Consider the following 19,593-nt stretch of genomic DNA (forward strand, 5'->3'; position numbering starts at 1 on the left):
CCATCAGACAGCTGCAGATTTCTCTTTACCTGTGTTGACAGATACACCAGATGGCCAGAAGTTACCCTATTCCAGATATATTTGCTGACACAGTTGCTCGAACATTCGGCTCAGGATGCATCTCAAGATTCGGCATCCCGTCTAACATCACCACAGATCAGGGCAGATAGTTTGAGTCCAACCTCTTCAGGGCACTTATAGCTCTCTTTGGTGCCTGGCGCATTAGAACAACTCCATACCATCCGGCGTACAACGGCTTAGTGGAACGGTTTCACCGTTCACTAAAACAGTCATTAATGTGCCATTGCATTAGCCGGGAGTAGTGTGGGAGAACCTCTCCTGAAGTCAATGTGGCTCGCCAGGCTACCGAGTACAACTTAGTGTCCTCGCTGCGTTAGGAGGTGACCTCAACCAGCTTGCAGCCATCGCCGACAAAATTTGCGCCTGGCCCTTCCAGCGCAGGTCACTGCTATACAGGTGCCATCACAACAATCGGAACTGAAGTGACAAGTGGCACAACTTACCAAGGTGAGCGAGCTAACGGCTGTCATCCATGCATCTCGCAGCTACGAGCGTAGTCCCCACTTCTGTCAAAGAAGCAGCTCAAGAAATCGTCAGTACAAGGAACCAGAGAACTATGTGTTTTTATCATACGAACTTTGGTTCAAGAGCCAAGAAATGCATTCTTCCATGTGCTTACCGAGCCCAGCCGGCAAACTAAAACAGTGATCAATCTATCGACAGAATTGTTTTGGCCGGCTTGAAAAGAATTCGAATTTCTGATGTCAGCTGGAATAATTCGACCATGGGCAAGTCCTCTTGCATATGGTTCGAAAAGCCAGCGGCGAATGATGTTCACATGTGGAGACTACCGTCGCTTGAATTCTATCACTGTGCCCGACCGTTAACAAGTGCCAGGAGCTGTGATGGGCGCTCGTCACCCAGTTCCAGTCCCTCGTAGCAGCGTGCGAATTCGCGAGGCTTCGCTTTGCGAGCGTAGGTCAATAAACCTTTTTTGAGCCTCATACTTGTTCTCTGTTGGGGGTTTTGAGTGAGATCGACTCCACAACCGAAACAACGTGATGGAATTTAGCAGTGTCCGTAGGTATATTTGCGAGTTCAAATTGCGCATCCACTTGTCTTAACCACAGAGTTGGATTCGCTTTCCAGAACGGAGGGGGGGTTGCTACCCCCTCCCCCCATCTCCGCCCCATGGTAGAATCTTTCTTTGACAAACGTTACTAGCTGTTGATCTCATTGTCACTGTTTTTAAAAAGGTATGCAATTTCTCAATTTTCTCAATTTTTATTTTAAATACAGCGAAACTTCGTTACAACCATATCCTTTATTGATCAGTATTAAGCATCTGGTTATCCTTCAACCGCGAATTCTTAAAAAAATGCATACATCATTTACATATGCTTTTAAAGCATTTACAATATGATCCTTTTCATAAATCTGCTTTTGAGCGATCATTTTAGTAATTTTTCTGCTAACAACTCTACATTTCTGTTTTAAATTACAGAGCCATTTCCCGGAAGCTTTGAATGACATTTTTAGAGACAGAGCTTTATTTCAAGCTCAGCTTTTCAAATCCGAGTCATGCACGTTTACATGCCTGCGCCTCGCATCCTGAAACTTTTGAAAAATATATTTTTGAATTTCGTATAGTTTGTGCCTCTTACCACCAAATTTGTTGACTTGATTTTCCCACAAATACATTTGAGACAAACTTTTTACAAATCTATACTTGCTTTGAACAGATTTTAGTGTGTGCGATGTTTCATTTTTTTACTGCTAGGCCAGTATTCAACGGCTGCTCTTTTAGTTTCAAATGGGATACTCTGGACTTCCTCATTTAACTCTTCACCTACATACATTTTCATCTATAATGTCAAAATCAGAATTCTCAAATTCACTTTCGTCAACCCCGATGACTCGAAATCTAGAGTGTCTTCTACTTCATCACTAAACATTTCGCAAATAGATTTAGGTACTTTCAAAATCTACGTTATTTTATTTTTTAAATTTATTTCTGTTTCTGTAAAATCTGTCAGCTCCATTTCTTGAACAGAGAATTCGTGGTGCAGCATCTACACCCCGTTGAACACATTAATATGTGGTGGCATTTTATATTTGAAAGCCACAGCTGGTTTAAAGAATTAGATTCAAAAACATCGAGATATACAACAATGCAATTCCATGCGAAAGGCTTTTCAGCATTAACCAAAACAACAACAAAAACTTATTGCAACTTGCTAATTTGTTTCACTTATGTAAAATAAAAGTGTAGTAAATGCACGATTTTATATATATCTATTCTATAATATAAAATCACAAACAAACTCGAAAAGGGCCTGTTGCTAAGCAACCGAGTGACGGAAGTGGGTGAAATTTTTGAGTGACGGAAATCTGTTACGGAAGTGGGTTCGATTCATATATCGATATTCACTTTCATATATCGTACATTCATATTCATATATCGATATTGGGTCGATATTCACATATCGGGACCCATTTGACCCATCGGGACCATGTTATGTGCATGTACCAAGAGGCTCCTACATCCTACAGCAGAGCCCTTAGGCTGGAATTTAGATTTCGAGCCCCCAAACCAGCTTTTCAGGGGCCCCTCTGTGATTAATTTATAGTGTGAAAAATCAAAAAGTGATAAGAATCGTTGTGGCCCCTGTCAGCCCTTCCTTTGTGGGGGGGAGGTCCATGCCGAGAGGTATATATATGTATAATATACACACACAACAGCAGTGCTCCCAACACAGGGTCGGGGTACCCGGGGAAGATTTCACGTATAAGTAAAAAGTTTTCATTTCCAGGGGCCCTTGATGGATCTCATTGTTTTCTTGCTGCTTTAACGTTGAAAAATTTCGATAGCGGAAGCAAAAGATATATCCAGTCTGGGGCCCCACCAAAAGTATGCGAATTGGTGTCCCGGGTAATTGGTTGGGGGGTCCTGGATTTTATTTGTTGGTAAAACGAATACAAATGAAAATTTTTCATAGCACTCGCACCGGGGGATGACCGACAAGCTTCCAAGTCGGGGGCCCCATGTTTACAGGTTTCATTTTGGAGCCCTGGACGAATCTCATTCTTTTCTGTTGTAGAATTCGCAACAGCGAAGCCCGAGATAAAGCCAGTCTAGGGCCCCACCAAAAGTATGCGAATTGGTGTCCCGGGTAATTGGTTGGGGGCCCTGGATTTTATTCGTTGGTAAAACGAATACAAATGGAAATTTTTCATGGCACTCGCTCCGGGGGATGACCGACAAGCTTTCAAGTCGGGGGCCCCATGTTTACAGGTTTCATTTTGGGGGCCCTGGATTTTATTCGTTGGTAAAACGAATACAAATGAAAATTTTTCATGGCACTCGCTCCGGGGGATGACCGACAAGCTTCCAAGTCGGAAGCCCTATGTTTACAGGTTTCATTTTGGGGGCCCTGGATTTTATTCGTTGGTAAAACGAATACAAATGAAAATTTTTCATGGCACTCGCACCGGGGGATGACCGACAAGCTTCCAAGTTGGGGGGCTCCATGTTTACAGGTTTGATTTTGGGGGCCCTGGATGAATCTCATTCTTTTCTGTTGTAGAATTTGCCACAGCCGAAACCCGAGATATAGCCAGTCTGGGGCCCCACTAAAAATCTGCGTATTGTGTCCCCGCTACTGGATGTGGGGCCCTGGATTTTATTCGTTGTGAAATTGATAAAAATGAAAAATTCTCACAGGGGGGTGTCCGACAAGCTTGCAGGTCAGGGCTTCATGGAAATGTTGGCAGGTTGTAATTCGGTGCCCCTGAATGTATCTCATTGATTTTTGTGGTTTAACATTGTAAAATTTGCAACACATCGGTAGCCCAAGATATATCCAGTGTGGGGCCCCACTGAAATTCAGCGAATTGAATCTGGGGACCCCCATGGGGAAGTTTTCTGGGGATACTTGATGAATCTCATTTGTTTTTTGTTGCTTTATTATTATTTTCATTAAAATTCGCTTCTTCAGTAGGCTGGTGCTTCCACACGTCCCTTTCCCCTTTTCCATTGCACGCTGATGAAGTGGGACGAAATAAACAAGATATGTCCGGGAGAGAAGTGGGTGGGGGGGGGGGGGGTTGGCCGCCAAAGGTGGCAGGGGGGCAGAGCCCCCCTAGTATATATATATATTCAAACTCAATTTCAAACACTTTTGAATGCAAAATACCCAAAAATAACTTTACAACAGATTCCAACTCATTCGGAGGAAACACGGACAGTTCATTTAAGAATTTGCCGTTTTTCTCTGAATCCTCGCCAAGTAGGGTTGCATTTGGCGTTAAAAATGTCGATTTGTATTCACTTTTTACAGCTTCTCTGTTGCAATTCCGCAGCTACATTTTTCATGGTACATATTTTGATCCATCTACTAACGTCTGTAAAATTTTCGTCGAATTCTATGAGTTTATCTTGTAAGCGACCCAAAGTCGAGCATAACGTAACGAGGAACAACGGGAGAGGCTTGATCGAGATATTAAAGCAATTGAGAAGAAATATCAAGGCAGGTGAGACTCGCATATGATGGCATGTTACTGTTACAGCGTCCTGCCAGTGCCGTCTTAGCGTATGGGCCGTAAGAAAAGAGAGGCCTCAGATAAATGAGAATCAGTTGCATTTTCAGAGAATTTGCCAGTTAAGGCTCAGAAAAGTCACTTGGCCATGGGATCCGTGATGCTCTTAAGATGGCTCTGCCTCCTACGCAAGATTTTTAAAGCCTATTACCGAAAATTATATAAGTGTTTTTTTCCTTGAATTATATATAATTTGAACCACACAATTTTTTTTTTCATTTTAGTAGACTAAATGCATCATCACAGAATTTTTAGCATACTATTACTATTGATTCTTTATTCTGATATATCCTAAATTTATTTTATTATTTTAAGTCAATATCAGTAGAGTTCATTTTTGTTTTATTTTAGACTCTATCGTGAACAGCGAGTAACTCCCGCTATATGGAGTATTTGTCTTTTTTGCTTTCTTTCAATTTTTATCTTACTGAAGAAGGAGCTTCACACATGCAGTTCTGAAAAGCCTCTAGCTGTAGTTCTTTTATTATTTTGGGTCAAATTAAGTTGTTTTCCCCTTGGTATATTTGTCTCACCAAAAATGGGAAAATTAACTCTAATCCTCCCAGCTCTCAATCAATTCAATCTTCTTCATACAATCTCCCATTGGGTTCTGGCAAACCTACATACCTGGATTCTTCTTCAAACTTTCCACATTAACACATTTTTCCCGCCTTTCAACATATTTGGAAACTGTCGCTCGAAAAATCGCCAGAATCACTCACCAAAAAGTGTTCAATTTTTGGTAAGCATAAAATTTCCGATTTTGACCCGACTTTCAATGACTGCTTCTAACCTACGACCTGAGAATGTATCTTGAAACACCGCCAGAATTGCTCACCAATATACATTTAATTATTAGTAAACATAAAATGTCCGATTTTGACTCGATCTCCTACATGGCCGCATTTGCACCCCGTCCGGTTTTAACCCCAAATCTTCACATTAATAAGTGGTAATTAATTAGCAATGGATGGTATTTCTCTGATACTGCGTAATTTCAACCAGTGTCTAAATTTTTGTGATGCACTGCGTTGTACCAATGCCATTTATGGAAGCAGAAGGCCTCAGCGCGAAGTTCGTGACGTCACTTAAGAAACTCATCTCACCTACAGCCATTGGTTACAGCAGGCCTACGCATACTTACCCTTTTTTGTAGAATATCCAATGGCTATAGGTGAGATGAACTTTTCAGTGAAGTCACGAGTTTCGCGCGGAGGTCTTCTGCTATAGATGGTGTTGACTGGGCACGGATATAAAAAGCCAAATCTTAACTTAGCCAAAAAAACTTAATGAAGTATTTTTAAAATAGATTAAAAACCGAGCATTTAAACATAAACGAAAAAAGGCAAAAGCAACATGAGGTGTCATAGCATGCTTCTAGACCAGTGTTCTAGATCGCCTGAAAACGGACTACGGACTTGATTTTGCGGAGAAATTTTGTATTACACGAGTTAGGTATGGGCACAATAACAACATTGGGAAAGGAAGACGTGTTGTCATCTTCCTGGATATATTCAGGCTTTAACCGATCTATGGAAAAAAAACCTTTCTTGTTATTCATTAGTAAACGAAATTTTTTAGTCTCTAGATACGACATGATATGGTCCTTGATGTGGTGGAACCAATGGTAGTCGCACAGCATCAGTCCGTGGAAAAACGTAAGAACAGCTCTTCAAGTCCTTTGACACGAACACTGCTTTTTGGGCATGGTTAGAATCTGGTATTGGTTTGGACATTTGTTGACTCTTGACGAATATAGGCGCTGGAACTGGCTGTTGGTCAGAACTTTGGACGAGTTCCCCGAGAAGTCTGAGGACAGTTCCGAAAACTAGTTTAGAAGGTGATAATTGCAGATCTTCAGGATCGAAGAGATAATAATGCCAGGTATAGAGCATCGCTCCAATGAACTGGGTTTATGGTTATGGGAGCTGGCTTTGTGTGTGTGAGATATAACTATATTATTCGAAACAGTAGATTAAACAATAAAACAATTATTTATTTACAAATATAAACGAAGGTGAAATAATACACGATTTGGGCGAGAGCAGGGACATGTACAAAGATGCGACCGGCAAATGTAAAAAAATTGAGAACCTTGGTCGACGATAATGACACTTGGAACACCAAAATGAGCGATCCATCCGTAGTAAATTGCTCCTGCCACTGTCGGCTCGAATATCTGGAACTGGTATGGCTTCAGGCCATCTCGTTAACCTGTCAATCAAGGTTACGCAATACTGACGTCCTTCTGAAGAGGGTAAGGGATCGATGATATCCAAATGTACTTCGTCGAAGCGCTTGGAAACTGGTAGATAATGTCCTACAGGTGCTCTGGTATGCTTGTGTATCTTGGACTTCTGACATGTCAGACAGGATTCTGCCCATGTTTTGCAATTGATGGCCAAACTAATTTTTTTGCAATAGTTGTGACAGTAGCTTGGATGCCAGGATGGGAAAGTCCATGAACAGAGTTGAAAACAGTTTTCCGGAAGGAGTCTGGAACATACGGTCTGCTTTGTGCAGTGGAAACATAACAGTAGATTTGTAAGTTGGAACCAAAAACTGGAAATTTTTTAATTTTGAGACCCGTGTCTGAAGACAGTATCTTGATCAGTTCACCGTCATCTTCCTGTGCTTCAGCCATTTCAGTGTAGTCCACAGTTTGAGGCATATGAATTTCGTCGAGTCAGGACAAGGTATCAGCTACCACATTGTCTTTACCCGAAATATATTGTATGTCTGTTGTGAACTGAAATATGAAATCAAGATGGCGTATTTGACGAGGAGTAGCCTTTTCTGCTTTTTGCTCAGTAACGAAAATGATAGGACAATGATCAGTGTAAAGTGTGAATTTTCTGCCTTCAAGGAAGTAACGGAAATGCTTTATTGTTGAACACGATGCGAGAAGTTCTCGGCCGTACGTGCTGTAACGAGTTGGAGTCAGTCTTGAGACAAACTTAGCGGTTGCCAATCATTCTTGACTTTTTTGCTGAACAACTCCCCCAACAGCTATATCGGATGCGTCGACCATTACAGCATGGTGACATCAATGACATGTTGCTTGGTTGCTGCCACTCGATTGGAGATTTGTCGTTTTTCTTGCTGCCTTTGAGGTAGTCGTTAAGGATAGCTTGAGTTTTGGCAGCACAAATTTATTATTCCGAGATATATTCGTAGACCTTTTACTGTCTCTGGTCTCTTGGATGACATTGATTCGTTCGGATATAGGAAGGATACCTTTAGCAGTGATGTGATGACCAAGATAGGTGATTTCGGGTTGAGCGAACGAGCATTTTTCGACATTGATTACAAGATCTGCATCCTTGAGTCTCTCGAAAACTCGTCTACACGTTTTGAAGAAATCAAGAGGTCATCAATGTATACAAAGCCAAAGCCCAATCCTCTGAGTATAGGATGAAAAAAACGTTGGAAGGTCTGGGCCGCATTTCGTAGGCCGAATGTCATTCTGGTAAATTTGAATAAGTCGAATGGGGTTGTGATGGCAGTTTTTTCAATGTTCTCTGGTGCAACTGGTATGTGAGATGATATGCACGAACCAAGTCGATAGTAGAGAAAACCGTGCAAGTTTGATGAAAAGTCTTTCAGGTTGCAGATTTGGAATCTGGCGTCGATCCGGTTGAGTGATGGCGTTGAGACCTCTGTAATCACCACATGGTCTCCAACCACCAGTGTTCTTTGGCACCAAGTATAAAGGACTGGCCCATGAGCTCTGGGAGGGTCTGCATATGCCTTGTTGCAGCATATAGTCGAATTCCTTTTTGGCAATTTGTAACTTGTCTGGAGCCAATTGACATGTTTTGGCAACAACGGGTGGGTCTTTTGTGACAATGTGATGCTCAACACAATGAGGTACAGTTCTCAGAACGGATGATTCATGAGTCAAACAGGAAAATTCAGCTAGCAGAATTCTTATACGGTCGTTCCTGATGTCGTGAGAAACAGTCGTCAATGCACAAGAAGGACCAGCAACAATCCTGCCGGATGAGCTAAGTGAAGTGACAGGATCGACGAGGCGTCGGCGTTTGATGTCTACGAGTAAGCCGAATTCCTTGCGGAAATCCGCGCCCAGTATTGGCTTAGACACGATGAAAGTCCAGAGAAATCTTCGTCTTAAACCAAGATCGAGGTGTAGACGTTCGGTGCCGAAAGTGATAACTTTGGTAGAGTTTGCAGCATACAAAGAAACATTTTTGTCTGGAAAGGGTCGTCGATTTGCAGTTACCGGTATCACGGAAACGTCCGCTCCTGTGTCGACCAAGAAATGTCTATTACAAGAGCGATCAAATAGAAAAACACGACTGGAGACTTGGCTGGCATCACACGTCATCAATGATGCCCCGGGTCGTTTCCCTGATTAGATGAGCTAGCTGACATATAGGCAGGGCTTTGTACATCTCCGTAGCGCCTATGGTACCAGCAAATGCCCTTCACGCGATGGGTCACATCTCTGATACTGTTTCGTTGGAATCGCGTTCGACTGGTCGAGCGTCGTCGACTTCTAGCTCGTTTTAGATCTTGCACCTCATTAGTTAATTTTTCAATCTGAGACGAAAGAGAGGTGGGGCATATTTCATGTGATGACCGAAACTCATCATTTTCTGGTTTCGCGATAGCCATGATATTGTGATATCGCGATAGCGATCGGATTCGCGTAATCACAAGTTTCGAGAATTTTATCGGCCATGTCGGCTAATTTTGACACCGATTCCGAGCTCACCGACAAAATTGCTTGCGCATGCTGTGGAAAAAGCTTTAGCCATGGAGATTTGAGAATGTCGTCGCTTACTTTGTTTACCGCAAGGTTTCTCACCTCCCTGAGCAACTGTGATGGTCGACGATCGCCCAAATCTATACCGGAGAGTAATTTCTTGATTTGGGTGCTCTCTGATTCGGACATTCTTGATGTGAGAACCTCTTTCTGTCTATCAACGTAGCATAGGGACGATCATTAGTCGGAGACATGACGATGTCACTGACCACGTTGAGCAGTCGTTGGTCCATGGCGCTGACCACGATATTGTACTTAATTTCTTCACTGGTCACTCTTGCCGTTTTGAACTGAGCTTCCAAGTGCACGAACCACAACGATGGCGTCTCACACCAGAAAGGGGGTGGCTTGATTGCCCCGCTGTCTGTCTGCAGGCCTTGCGTGCTGGATCCATCAGTAGAATCGATTGCCATATCGGGCGGGTTCGGGAAAACAAGGGTCACCAATTATAGTTATAGGAGCTGGCTTTGAGATATAACTAGATTATTCGAAACAGTAGATTAAACAATAAAACAATTCAAGATATACAGAAGACTGGATGTTGTGAAGATATTTATTATTTGAGATGTTAATTTTTTAAGGAAGGAAAAAACTCATATCTGCCTCTACCGGGAGTCGAACCCGGGTCCCTCGATTACCGGACGAGTGCTCTGGCCACTAAGCTACAGAGGAGATAGAGATTTTCCTTCGCTAGAGCGTATATATGCCGAACGGAACCGTGCAATGGACGGTGAAACCGATCAGCTAATAGCTCATGGACGACGAGCCACCAGATGGCTATATATATGACATGAATGTCGCTCTCCACTTGTTAATACAAGATATACGGAAGACTGGATGTTGTGAAGATATTTATTATTTGAGATGTTAATTTTTTAAGGAAGGAAAAAAACTCATCTCTGCCTCTATCGGGAGTTTTTTCCTTCCTTAAAAAATTAACATCTCATATAATAAATATCTTCACAACATCCAGTCTTCTGTATATCTTGTTTAACAAGTGGAGAGCGACATTCATGTCATAAATAAAACAATTATTTATTTACAAATATAAACGAAGGTAAAATAATACAGGCTTTGGACGAGAGCAGGGACATGTACAAAGATGCGACCGGCAAATGTAAAAAACAATAGTTATCTCGCCAGACGGCTTTGTCTTTTTATTTTGTGGTGTTGCCACAAAGAGGAAAATAATTTTTTGTAAGTGCTGGGAAGACAGTGCAGGTTTACTGCCATCAAAGCACTTTTCACAGTTCGATAAAATCTTTCTACCATCCCGTTTGCTTGAGGGTGATAAGAGGTAGTGCGAATTCGCTGAACACCGTGTAGTCTTGGCAAGTGCTGGAAAAGATGAGATTCAAAATTCGTGCCCCGTTCAGTTGTGATGACATCGGGAATGCCATAACGGGACACCCAGATGTTGATGAACGCTTAAGCTGTAGTCTCGGCTGTTTGATCCGTGATAGGAACGGCTTCAGGCCCGTGCGTTTATCTATCGATGCAGGTGAGCAAGTAGGGATTCCCATTGGATGGCAAAAGAGCGCTGACAATGTCAAGATCGACGTGTCTAAATCTGGTCAGATGGAAGCGGATATTTTGTAATAGGGGACCGTGTGTACTTGTGAACCTTCACCTTTTGCCATGAAATGTACTGGTGACACAGTATAGAGCAGTCTTTTGTCACAGATTGCCACACTGCTATGACGTCGATAGCCATCGCTAAGAAGCGGGAGAGTTCAAATTTCCTGTGCACTATAATAATAAAGAGAAAAGGGCCTTTAGCCATTTAAATGTACAAAACATGCTCTTTTGTCTCCATCATCAACACTCCTTAATTTTATGGCCACTTACTTAAAGGGCCCCTTCAAAAATTTCGTAATAGCCGCTCCGTATTCTTCTTTTCTCTCTCTCCCCCTATAATACTGAAACCTATCTCTTGACCATTGTATTGCCCCCTGCAGGCAATTGATTTGATTTTATACAGAAATTGCCACGTTTTCAAGACAAATAAAATTCAATTGGTCGAATGGTCGACGCGTTTCGGCTCTTCAATGGAGAGCCTTCATCAGGACCTAGTGGTCAGAATTCACACGAATGAGTCATGGAGGGGTGATGTTTACGTCTGGTCGTCCGAAGAGTTCGCCTTAGTATTTGCTGCGTCCGAGTGGTCTTTGGATGCGAATTGGGGGAGCCATCTGTTGCAAAGTGTTGAAAACTTTGTCTCGACTGAGGTTAATAAGCTTGGACAGGCTTTATTAAGCTCAGTCCTCCACGAATCATTCGTGTGAATTCTGACCACGAGGTCCTGATGACGGCTCTCCATTGAAGAGCCGAAACGCGTCGACCATTCGACCAATTGAATTTTCTTTGTCTTGAAAACGTGACAATTTTTGTATAATTAAAACCAGGCAAAGTTTCTAATTTTTGTGATAATTGACTTTATGGGTTTATTTCATTTATTTACTCATCCCTTCCATGGGAATGTGTGTCTTTTCCTGACTTTTTCTTTGCTCCCTCTCTTCTTTTCTTTCCCCTTCTCTTTTTTTTGTACAAACCCCCACAGAACAATCGTCTTCCTCCCATATGCTTCGAAAAATCGTAGGGGGTGAACCTGACCAATGATGTTAATTTTAATACTAATTCGTACCTACGTAATCCTCATCACCCAATAGAAGGATCTTTCTTTGAAATCGGTCTACCAATGGGAGAAAGAGCGTTAGTGCCCCTCAAACTTTACTTTTTTGGAATTTTTGAAAAATTGAAGGCAGATCGACTAATGCAAGTTAAGGAAAAGGTAAAAAAAATGAATTAGTTCCAGGAGCGGTGATTGTTTTTGCAGACATCGAATGTAACTACCATCGGACGTTGGGGATATCCGACACGATGAGGATGGGAAAACGGGTAGGAAAGAAGTTCTTACCACATTTTAAATTGTAAAATTGGAATGTGGGAAACAGATAAAATTAGGAAACTATTTAGGTCGATAAGGTAATTTAGCATTTAATGAGATTTTTCCCCTCTATTTAACGTCAATAAATTCCAACATCGAATTTCGGATTTATTGCACCTGAATTCTAAATTTATACAATATATTATTTCTTCCTATGCTAATTGAATTTTTGTATCATAATAATTTAAATAATTTTATACTTGTGTGTTTAAAATGGAAACTGTTTTCGTGATTTTTTTTGTTTTATTACGTATTATTGAAATCTAACAATAAAACGATTCTTTCTTTCATGAGTTATCATTTCTTATTCCTCAGAGGGGGGGGGGCTAAACGTCTGAAACCTGAGTCCCACAGATTAGAAGGGCCCTGGGAGGGTGACGCCGTTGACCGAATGCAAGCAGAGCCACATCGAGATGAAACGAGTTCAGTAAGAGTCGGTAATGCCAAAATCATTCTCATTTTGTCAATTGTAGTAGATATAGGTAGACCTAAAATCGAACGCAAAGCAGAGTGATAAATAATATTAATTTTAGAAAGAGATGAACGAGAGGAATTGAACCAAGAATGTGCACCATAGCATAAAAGACCAGACACCATATTCAAGATAATGGGTTTCGTATGTTTGCAAGGAACATTTCGAGAGCGGAATGCGATGGAACGACAAATATTTAAAATAAAAGTGCCTTTAGTTTTAATAGTACTGAGTTGTTTTGCCCAAGTCAGAGATCTATCAAAAAAGACCCCCAGCATTTTTATGAAGGGATCAAAAGGAACAGACACTCCACCAATAGTAAATGTAGGAAAATGAAAGGAACGTTTCCTAATAAAAATTGAAAATTTTGACTTGGGAAGGGAGATAGTGAAACCACTGTCTTCAGCCCATTGCATGGTCTTAGATACAGCGAGAGTAAGAGAAGATTCAGCGGAGGATCCATCCGAACAACTTGCGGCCAGGAAAATATCGTCCGCATACAAGAAGAGATGAATGTTGGGACGCAAGTATGAAGGTAAATCAATCGTAAATAAAGCGAACAGAAGAGGCGATAAAGAAGCGCCTTGAAGGAGACCAGTAGTAGGTGAAAACGTACTGGACTTCCTGCCTCTCCAGTGAATAAAATGGAGACGGTTGATGAGGTATTCATAAAGCCACGATAGAAATTACTTATCGAACCCCATTCGTGCTAACTTGTTAATTAGAAGATCATGACGAACCGAATCATACGCTGCTTTCAAGTCTAAGGCAAAGAGATACAAGACATGAGAGTTCTTGAAAGCATCCCAGATAGTGGACACAATGTCTCGTAAACATGATTCTGAACCAGTTTTGGGGCGAAACCCATAAAAGCAGGAAGAGAACAAATTAAATTTGAATGAAATCCAACTTAATCTAAAAATAATGAGGCGTTCGAAAATTTTGTTCACAGTGTTAATCAAAGTGAGAGGTCTAAAAGCAGAGGGTTCCGATGGTGAACGGCCAGGTTTTGGAATAAAGACAATTCTGCCTTCCTTAAATGAAGGAGGGATATAATTTGATGACCATAATTCGTTGAACGCATGTAGAAATTCCAGACCTTTTTTTGGAAGACTTTTATAGACTCGTAGTGGGATACTGTCTGGACCCGGAGTACTCGACCTACCAGTCCGAAGAGCTCGCAATAATTCTATATCTGTAAACGCCATATCCATATGTTCACCGAATGAATGAGGGGGAACCCTACGACCGCACGGGAAATGATGATCTCGGAAGAGGTCAATTTGATCAAGAGCGTCATCATAAGAGTTTTGGGCAATGACAACAATATGATGAGAGTTATCAAAAGATTTGTTTGCGACGTATCTATGACGTCTTAGTGTTGAATAAATCTTGGAAGGCGGAGAGAAAGGAAGTAACTCATCTGAAAGAAGTTTGACTCTCAGAGTGCGATGGTGGCACCGAAATTTAGTAGACAACCGTTTGTATGAGACCCAGTTGTCTTGCGAAGGAGAAAACCTAAAACGACGAAAGGCCAGTTTTTTCTCCTTAAGGAGAAGACGCCCATCTTTATCAAGAGAAATACGAGGGTAACGAGGGCGCCTGGTGATAAAGGAATTATTTTGAACCGTTTCAGAAATGGAAGCATAGAGAGTATCAAACGGTGCGTTAGCGGAAACCCTACTTAAATCTTTAAGTAAGGATGCCCAACGAATTTTGTATAAGTAGTAGATATTAGAACTTGACAATGAGGAGAATGAGATCATAGCAGAAAGATTATCACTACCAAATAATGATGACAACGGTGACCAGAATAGTGAACGATGAACCTCAGGCGATGAAAAACACAAATCCAGATAGGATTGCGTGGTAGCATCATAATAGGTAGGGCAGGTGGGAGGAGTAAGGCAAACATTATTAGATAAATACCAGTTATAAAGAGCTCAGCCAGCAGTTGAATCAAAATGCGAATTCCACGCAGAGAAATGGGCATTAAAATCACCAAGAAGAACAAAGTCCCCGGAAATAAAATTGAAAATTTCATTAATAGCTGTGAAAGAGAAAGGAGATGAGGGCCGGTAAGCATTGATGAGGTATAACGGATGATCTGTAAAAAATATTTTGACAATAAGGAGTTCAAACGATGAGTCCACTCTTTTCCAAATAAATTGGGAGGGGTAGGTTGAACGAACTGCAAGTACAAGACCATCCCCGAAATCGTCAGGTCTATCAGCACGATAGATATGAAAACCCGGAAGGAAGAAATTTTTTGATGGCTTCAAAAAAAGATTCCTGAAAGCATAAAGCATCATAATCCAACATATAATTATGTATCGCTAAATATTTAGATGAAATACCCCTAACATTCCATGAGATAATCTTGATATCACTGTCAACATTATTCATTATATAGCAAATAATAATAATAAAAAAAAAAGTAAGGAAAAAACATAAAAATAACCCAGACTTTAGGGGGGGGGGAAAACAAAACAAGTTTGAGCACGATAACAATGAAATCTTTTCACTGAATGCAGAAAGAAAAACAAGGGGGGAAAAAAATACGCACATAACAAAGGCAAAAAACATCGCTATCTACTTGATAACGATCGGGTGCGGGGGGGGCACTCAAGTTCAGGATTGGGGCTCAGACCCCTTTTTTTGTCTTTTAATTGTTCGGCGTTGCTTCGCTCTTTCCGCGGGCGAAATGGAGAAATCATTACACTCGAATTCACTAGAAACATCGGAGACTAGACCTTTTTCAGATGGTAGTGGGTCATTAACGTTTATACCAGAAGCCACCATGTCCACAAGTGCACCGTCTGAAGCTGGCATGCACATATTTTGGAGTGATGTCTGAACTGAGCTCACGATCACCGGTATCAAGGATCTAATTGAGTTGTGGAGAGATTCTTGGAGACTAGCATTTAGCTCCTTGAGAACGATTTCTCTAAGAGCGTTTACCTCTGCATGAACAAGGGATCTGATCTCCTGTTTCAAAGAGTTAATGTCCGACGAAGTTGAACTATTGGCTCGACCAGCATACGACGTATCATTGGATTTGCACATGGCTCGCGCAATGTTTATGGGGGACATAGTTTTCAGCTTTGCATTTGAGGACTTTCGCTTCAAAAATAAATGTCGGGCAATTTCGGTCAGTGGCAAAGTGAGAAGCTTTGCAGTTTATACAAGAAACAGAGTTTTGACATTGGTCATAGTCATGGTTATCGCCACCACACTTTTTGCAAATCTGATTAGTAGCTCTACAAAACTTTTTTCTGTGCGAATAGTTAAAACACTTTTGGCATTGCTTTGGTTGATCTATGAAACGGCGTGGATGGAAAATTAGGAACCACAATTTGACCTCACTTGGTATACTTTTACCAAGAGTCGTGACTAATACCGTCTGCAAGGGATTGTTGTCTTTGATGAAACGACGGACACTGATAACCTGGAGGTTTTCACTTTGGAGCTCATCTGCGATTTCGCAAACCGGAATATCAGTAGGGACATTATTAAGAATAGATTTAGACGAGATGGATTCTGTAAGAAGGAAAGGTTTGACAGGAATATCAAATATATTTGACATGAATGTCGCTCTCCACTTGTTAATACAAGATATATAGAAGACTGGATGTTGTGAAGATATTTATTATTTGAGAATAATAAATATCTTCACAACATCCAGTCTTCTATATATCTTGTATCAAATATATTGACTATCTTCAAGATCACCTGTGGTAATCAGAAGCTCACCGGCACGGGTGAAGCGAATTTCATGAATATTTTTGGGGTTTGAAATTTGGCCACAAATGTATTTCTTCAAATCAATGGGTCTTGTTTTCGGAATGGCTTGCGGACCGGAAAGTCTGAGAGTAAACAGACACGCTGGTTCGGAATGATCGATGATATTCGTGCCGCAAATCGAGGACGACCAAACATTAAAAGGGTTAGGCACCTTACCTGTGCTAGCCGAAGCGAAGGTCTCTGACTTGGCAGAATTCATGGTTGTTTGGAACACTTTGATACTATTAACCAGAAAATCTATGAAATTATCCTTGTTCTTGAGAAGGGCATTGTAACCACGTGAAAACAGAGCCCTTACCTTGAGTCCGAACTTTATAAGATTTCACTTTGAATCGAAAAAATAATTTACGAAATATCAAAATAAATAATCAATGAACCACTAGAAAAGTATAGAATAATCCAAACACGTTGAAAGGAAAAAACGAGTAAAAACAAAATTTTTACGAAAAACGCGAATTAACACTAAGGAACTACCACACGTGCCTTAGGAAGCTCGCCAAAAAATATCCACGGAATTGAATCGAAAACAACGATGACTTCGTACGCTTTGACGGTTACAACAACAAGAAGACTCTGGAATATTATACAGGTACACGAGGATATCGGACAGAAACGTAAGCGCGTCAGACGACTGTAGAGGGCGCGAGTGTCTTTAAAGCAAATCTCGAGGAGTATTGCGTCTCCACAGGTCTATCAATTTCAATGTATTGACGAATATCAGTAGGGATAAATGATTCAATTTATTTTTCAACTTTCTTACATCTTTGAATACAGCAATTTCAAGCGTATATTGTTTCCAGCTTATAATTATTTATTTCATTCCTCATTTCAGCAAGTACGACGAATATCCTCTGAAAGTAAGGCTCGGAGAATGGGACACTCAAACAACGAAGGAGTTTTTGGCACATGAAGACTACAACGTTTCCAAGATAATCATCCACCCAGAATATAGGAACACGAGCCTCTGGAACGACATTGCGATCCTCAGGCTTCGAAATCCGGTGCAGTTCGCCCCTCACATCGATACAGTGTGTCTACCCAAATATGACGAGAACTTTGCTGGTCAGAACTGCGTAGTCACCGGATGGGGCAAAGATTCATACAGTAAGCATTTTTACTATGTATTCGTATTTACTTTCGAATTCTCTGCGGTTTTTCGTGAATATAGTCGGTGCTGCCTTAATATACTTGCTTTTAACGAGAATCTAGATCACTCACGAGCAAATTAATGCATTTTGTTTGGTACAATACTAATTGTACAGCGATTCTTTCGCTTTTAGTGAGCAGGTTTTCATGGTAGCTCGGATTAACGAGAACCACCACACCACACGAAATTGTGTCTTTTCACCATTCTCATACATGGAAATAATGTACTTGACCAGAGATGACTATCAATCAAATGGTTTAATGCAATGCCTATCACCGTTTCTAGGTTTGTTGTCAATGTGCAGGAACAACAAACACTTCATCTTAATGTGCCTATCTATTCAGGCTGTCCCAAATTGTTTGCACAGCGAATATTTCTACAACCGTTGACTTTACAATTTTTTTTCAAATGACGTGGTTACTCAAAATGCCTGAAATTTTCCAAGGGGCCGTATGCACAGAAAAATTGAAAAATTAACTTTTCATGTAGACCCCGTGTGCTAAAACTTCCAATTAGTGAAATGTTGATCTTCCTCTGAGAAGTCATTTACAAAAAAATGCAATATTCACTCAGTATGACATCATTGAAATTCACGATATTTTGGCGATTTAATGCTTATTTGGCAAGTTCACACTGCCTTGAAAATCTTTGTGTTCAGGGACTGTACTGGAATGGAATGAAATTTTCGCATAGGTTATTATTTTATACTTAAATTATTTTATTATTAGGTACAGTATTATCGCTAACATTTAATAATTTGTTTTATACCCATTCAGTTTAATTTTTATTATTTACTTTTGGGGCTGGTCCGATTCATTGGGTCGATTAATCAATCAATTGTTAACTGCAGTTAAAAATTTTGGTTGAATTAATCGACTTTATCAATTCGATTAAAGTTCGATTAAAATTTGAGTAAAAAGTTAGTAATTTGACTGGATTTATTTAACGAAACCGATTAAATGCCCTAAATATTATTCTACCAATATATATACCTTTGTGATACGGGGTCATATATTTAGAAACATTTGAATCAATATTTTGATCAAATTTTGTCCATTCAACGAAAAATTGTGATAATTTCAGTTTCAAATTGAGTTTGAGGAGAGTTTTAAAAGGTAAGACCAAAATTTATTGTCTGTACTATGAACAGTAGTTGTTCGTATTCTTGGAATTATTAATCCCTTTCCTCGCAAGCACCTGTTGGGAGGAGTTTGAAGGAGAATAAATAACAGTATGATCAACAGTAGTCTCGCAATCAGTGACTAAACAAAAATAATTGATTTAAAGAAAACCAAAAGATCCAAACGAAGAAATTACAGGTTTTAACAAAATATGTTCCGCAGGCGAGTATTAAATTGCTTTAAGTGACAGCCTTAATTTCTTAGTCTATTGCTATTCCTATACTTGTTTACATCTAGCGAATGGGTGCGTGAATTTAATAAATTTCATTTCTATAGCATTAATTAATATTTTATAGTTACGAAAAATGTTCAATTAAAATTCGATTAATCGATTAAAAATATTCCCACCCCTATACTTTGTTCTTTTTATCTCATAAAATTATAATATTCAAGACATGTTTTAAACAGATTGATAGTGATAATGAAATCATATAAAAAAACGCCACTCACGTATGCAATGGATATTTATTGAAAAACTATCAACTTAGTAAAATATGGAAACACACATATAATTCGTTATAAAGTATAAATTTTCAAATTGCTTGATGACTATAAATACAAATTACAAATACAACGCCACAACAAGCAAAATGCCCAACGAGGTGGCTGAGAAAAAGATGCCCATAACAAATA

General features: G+C 40.2%; 1 protein-coding gene across 4 annotated transcripts in view; it reads left to right on the top strand.

Moving 5' to 3' along the window:
* Nucleotides 1-19,593, top strand: part of LOC149083307 (inactive CLIP domain-containing serine protease A8-like) — a 163,090-nt gene that overhangs the window by 57,302 nt on the left and 86,195 nt on the right. For all 4 annotated transcript variants that reach the window (XM_089236541.1, XM_089236540.1, XM_089236539.1 and 1 more), the window contains exon 5: nt 17,465-17,736. In XM_089236541.1, coding sequence (XP_089092667.1) covers nt 17,465-17,736 — 272 coding nt within the window. The remainder of the gene's footprint in view (nt 1-17,464; nt 17,737-19,593) is intronic.

This window comes from Pholcus phalangioides, unplaced genomic scaffold, assembly GCF_987345545.1.
Source record: "Pholcus phalangioides strain wild (caught in Gottingen) unplaced genomic scaffold, Ppha-v1.0 ptg000009l_1, whole genome shotgun sequence".
NCBI lineage: Eukaryota > Metazoa > Arthropoda > Arachnida > Araneae > Pholcidae > Pholcus > Pholcus phalangioides.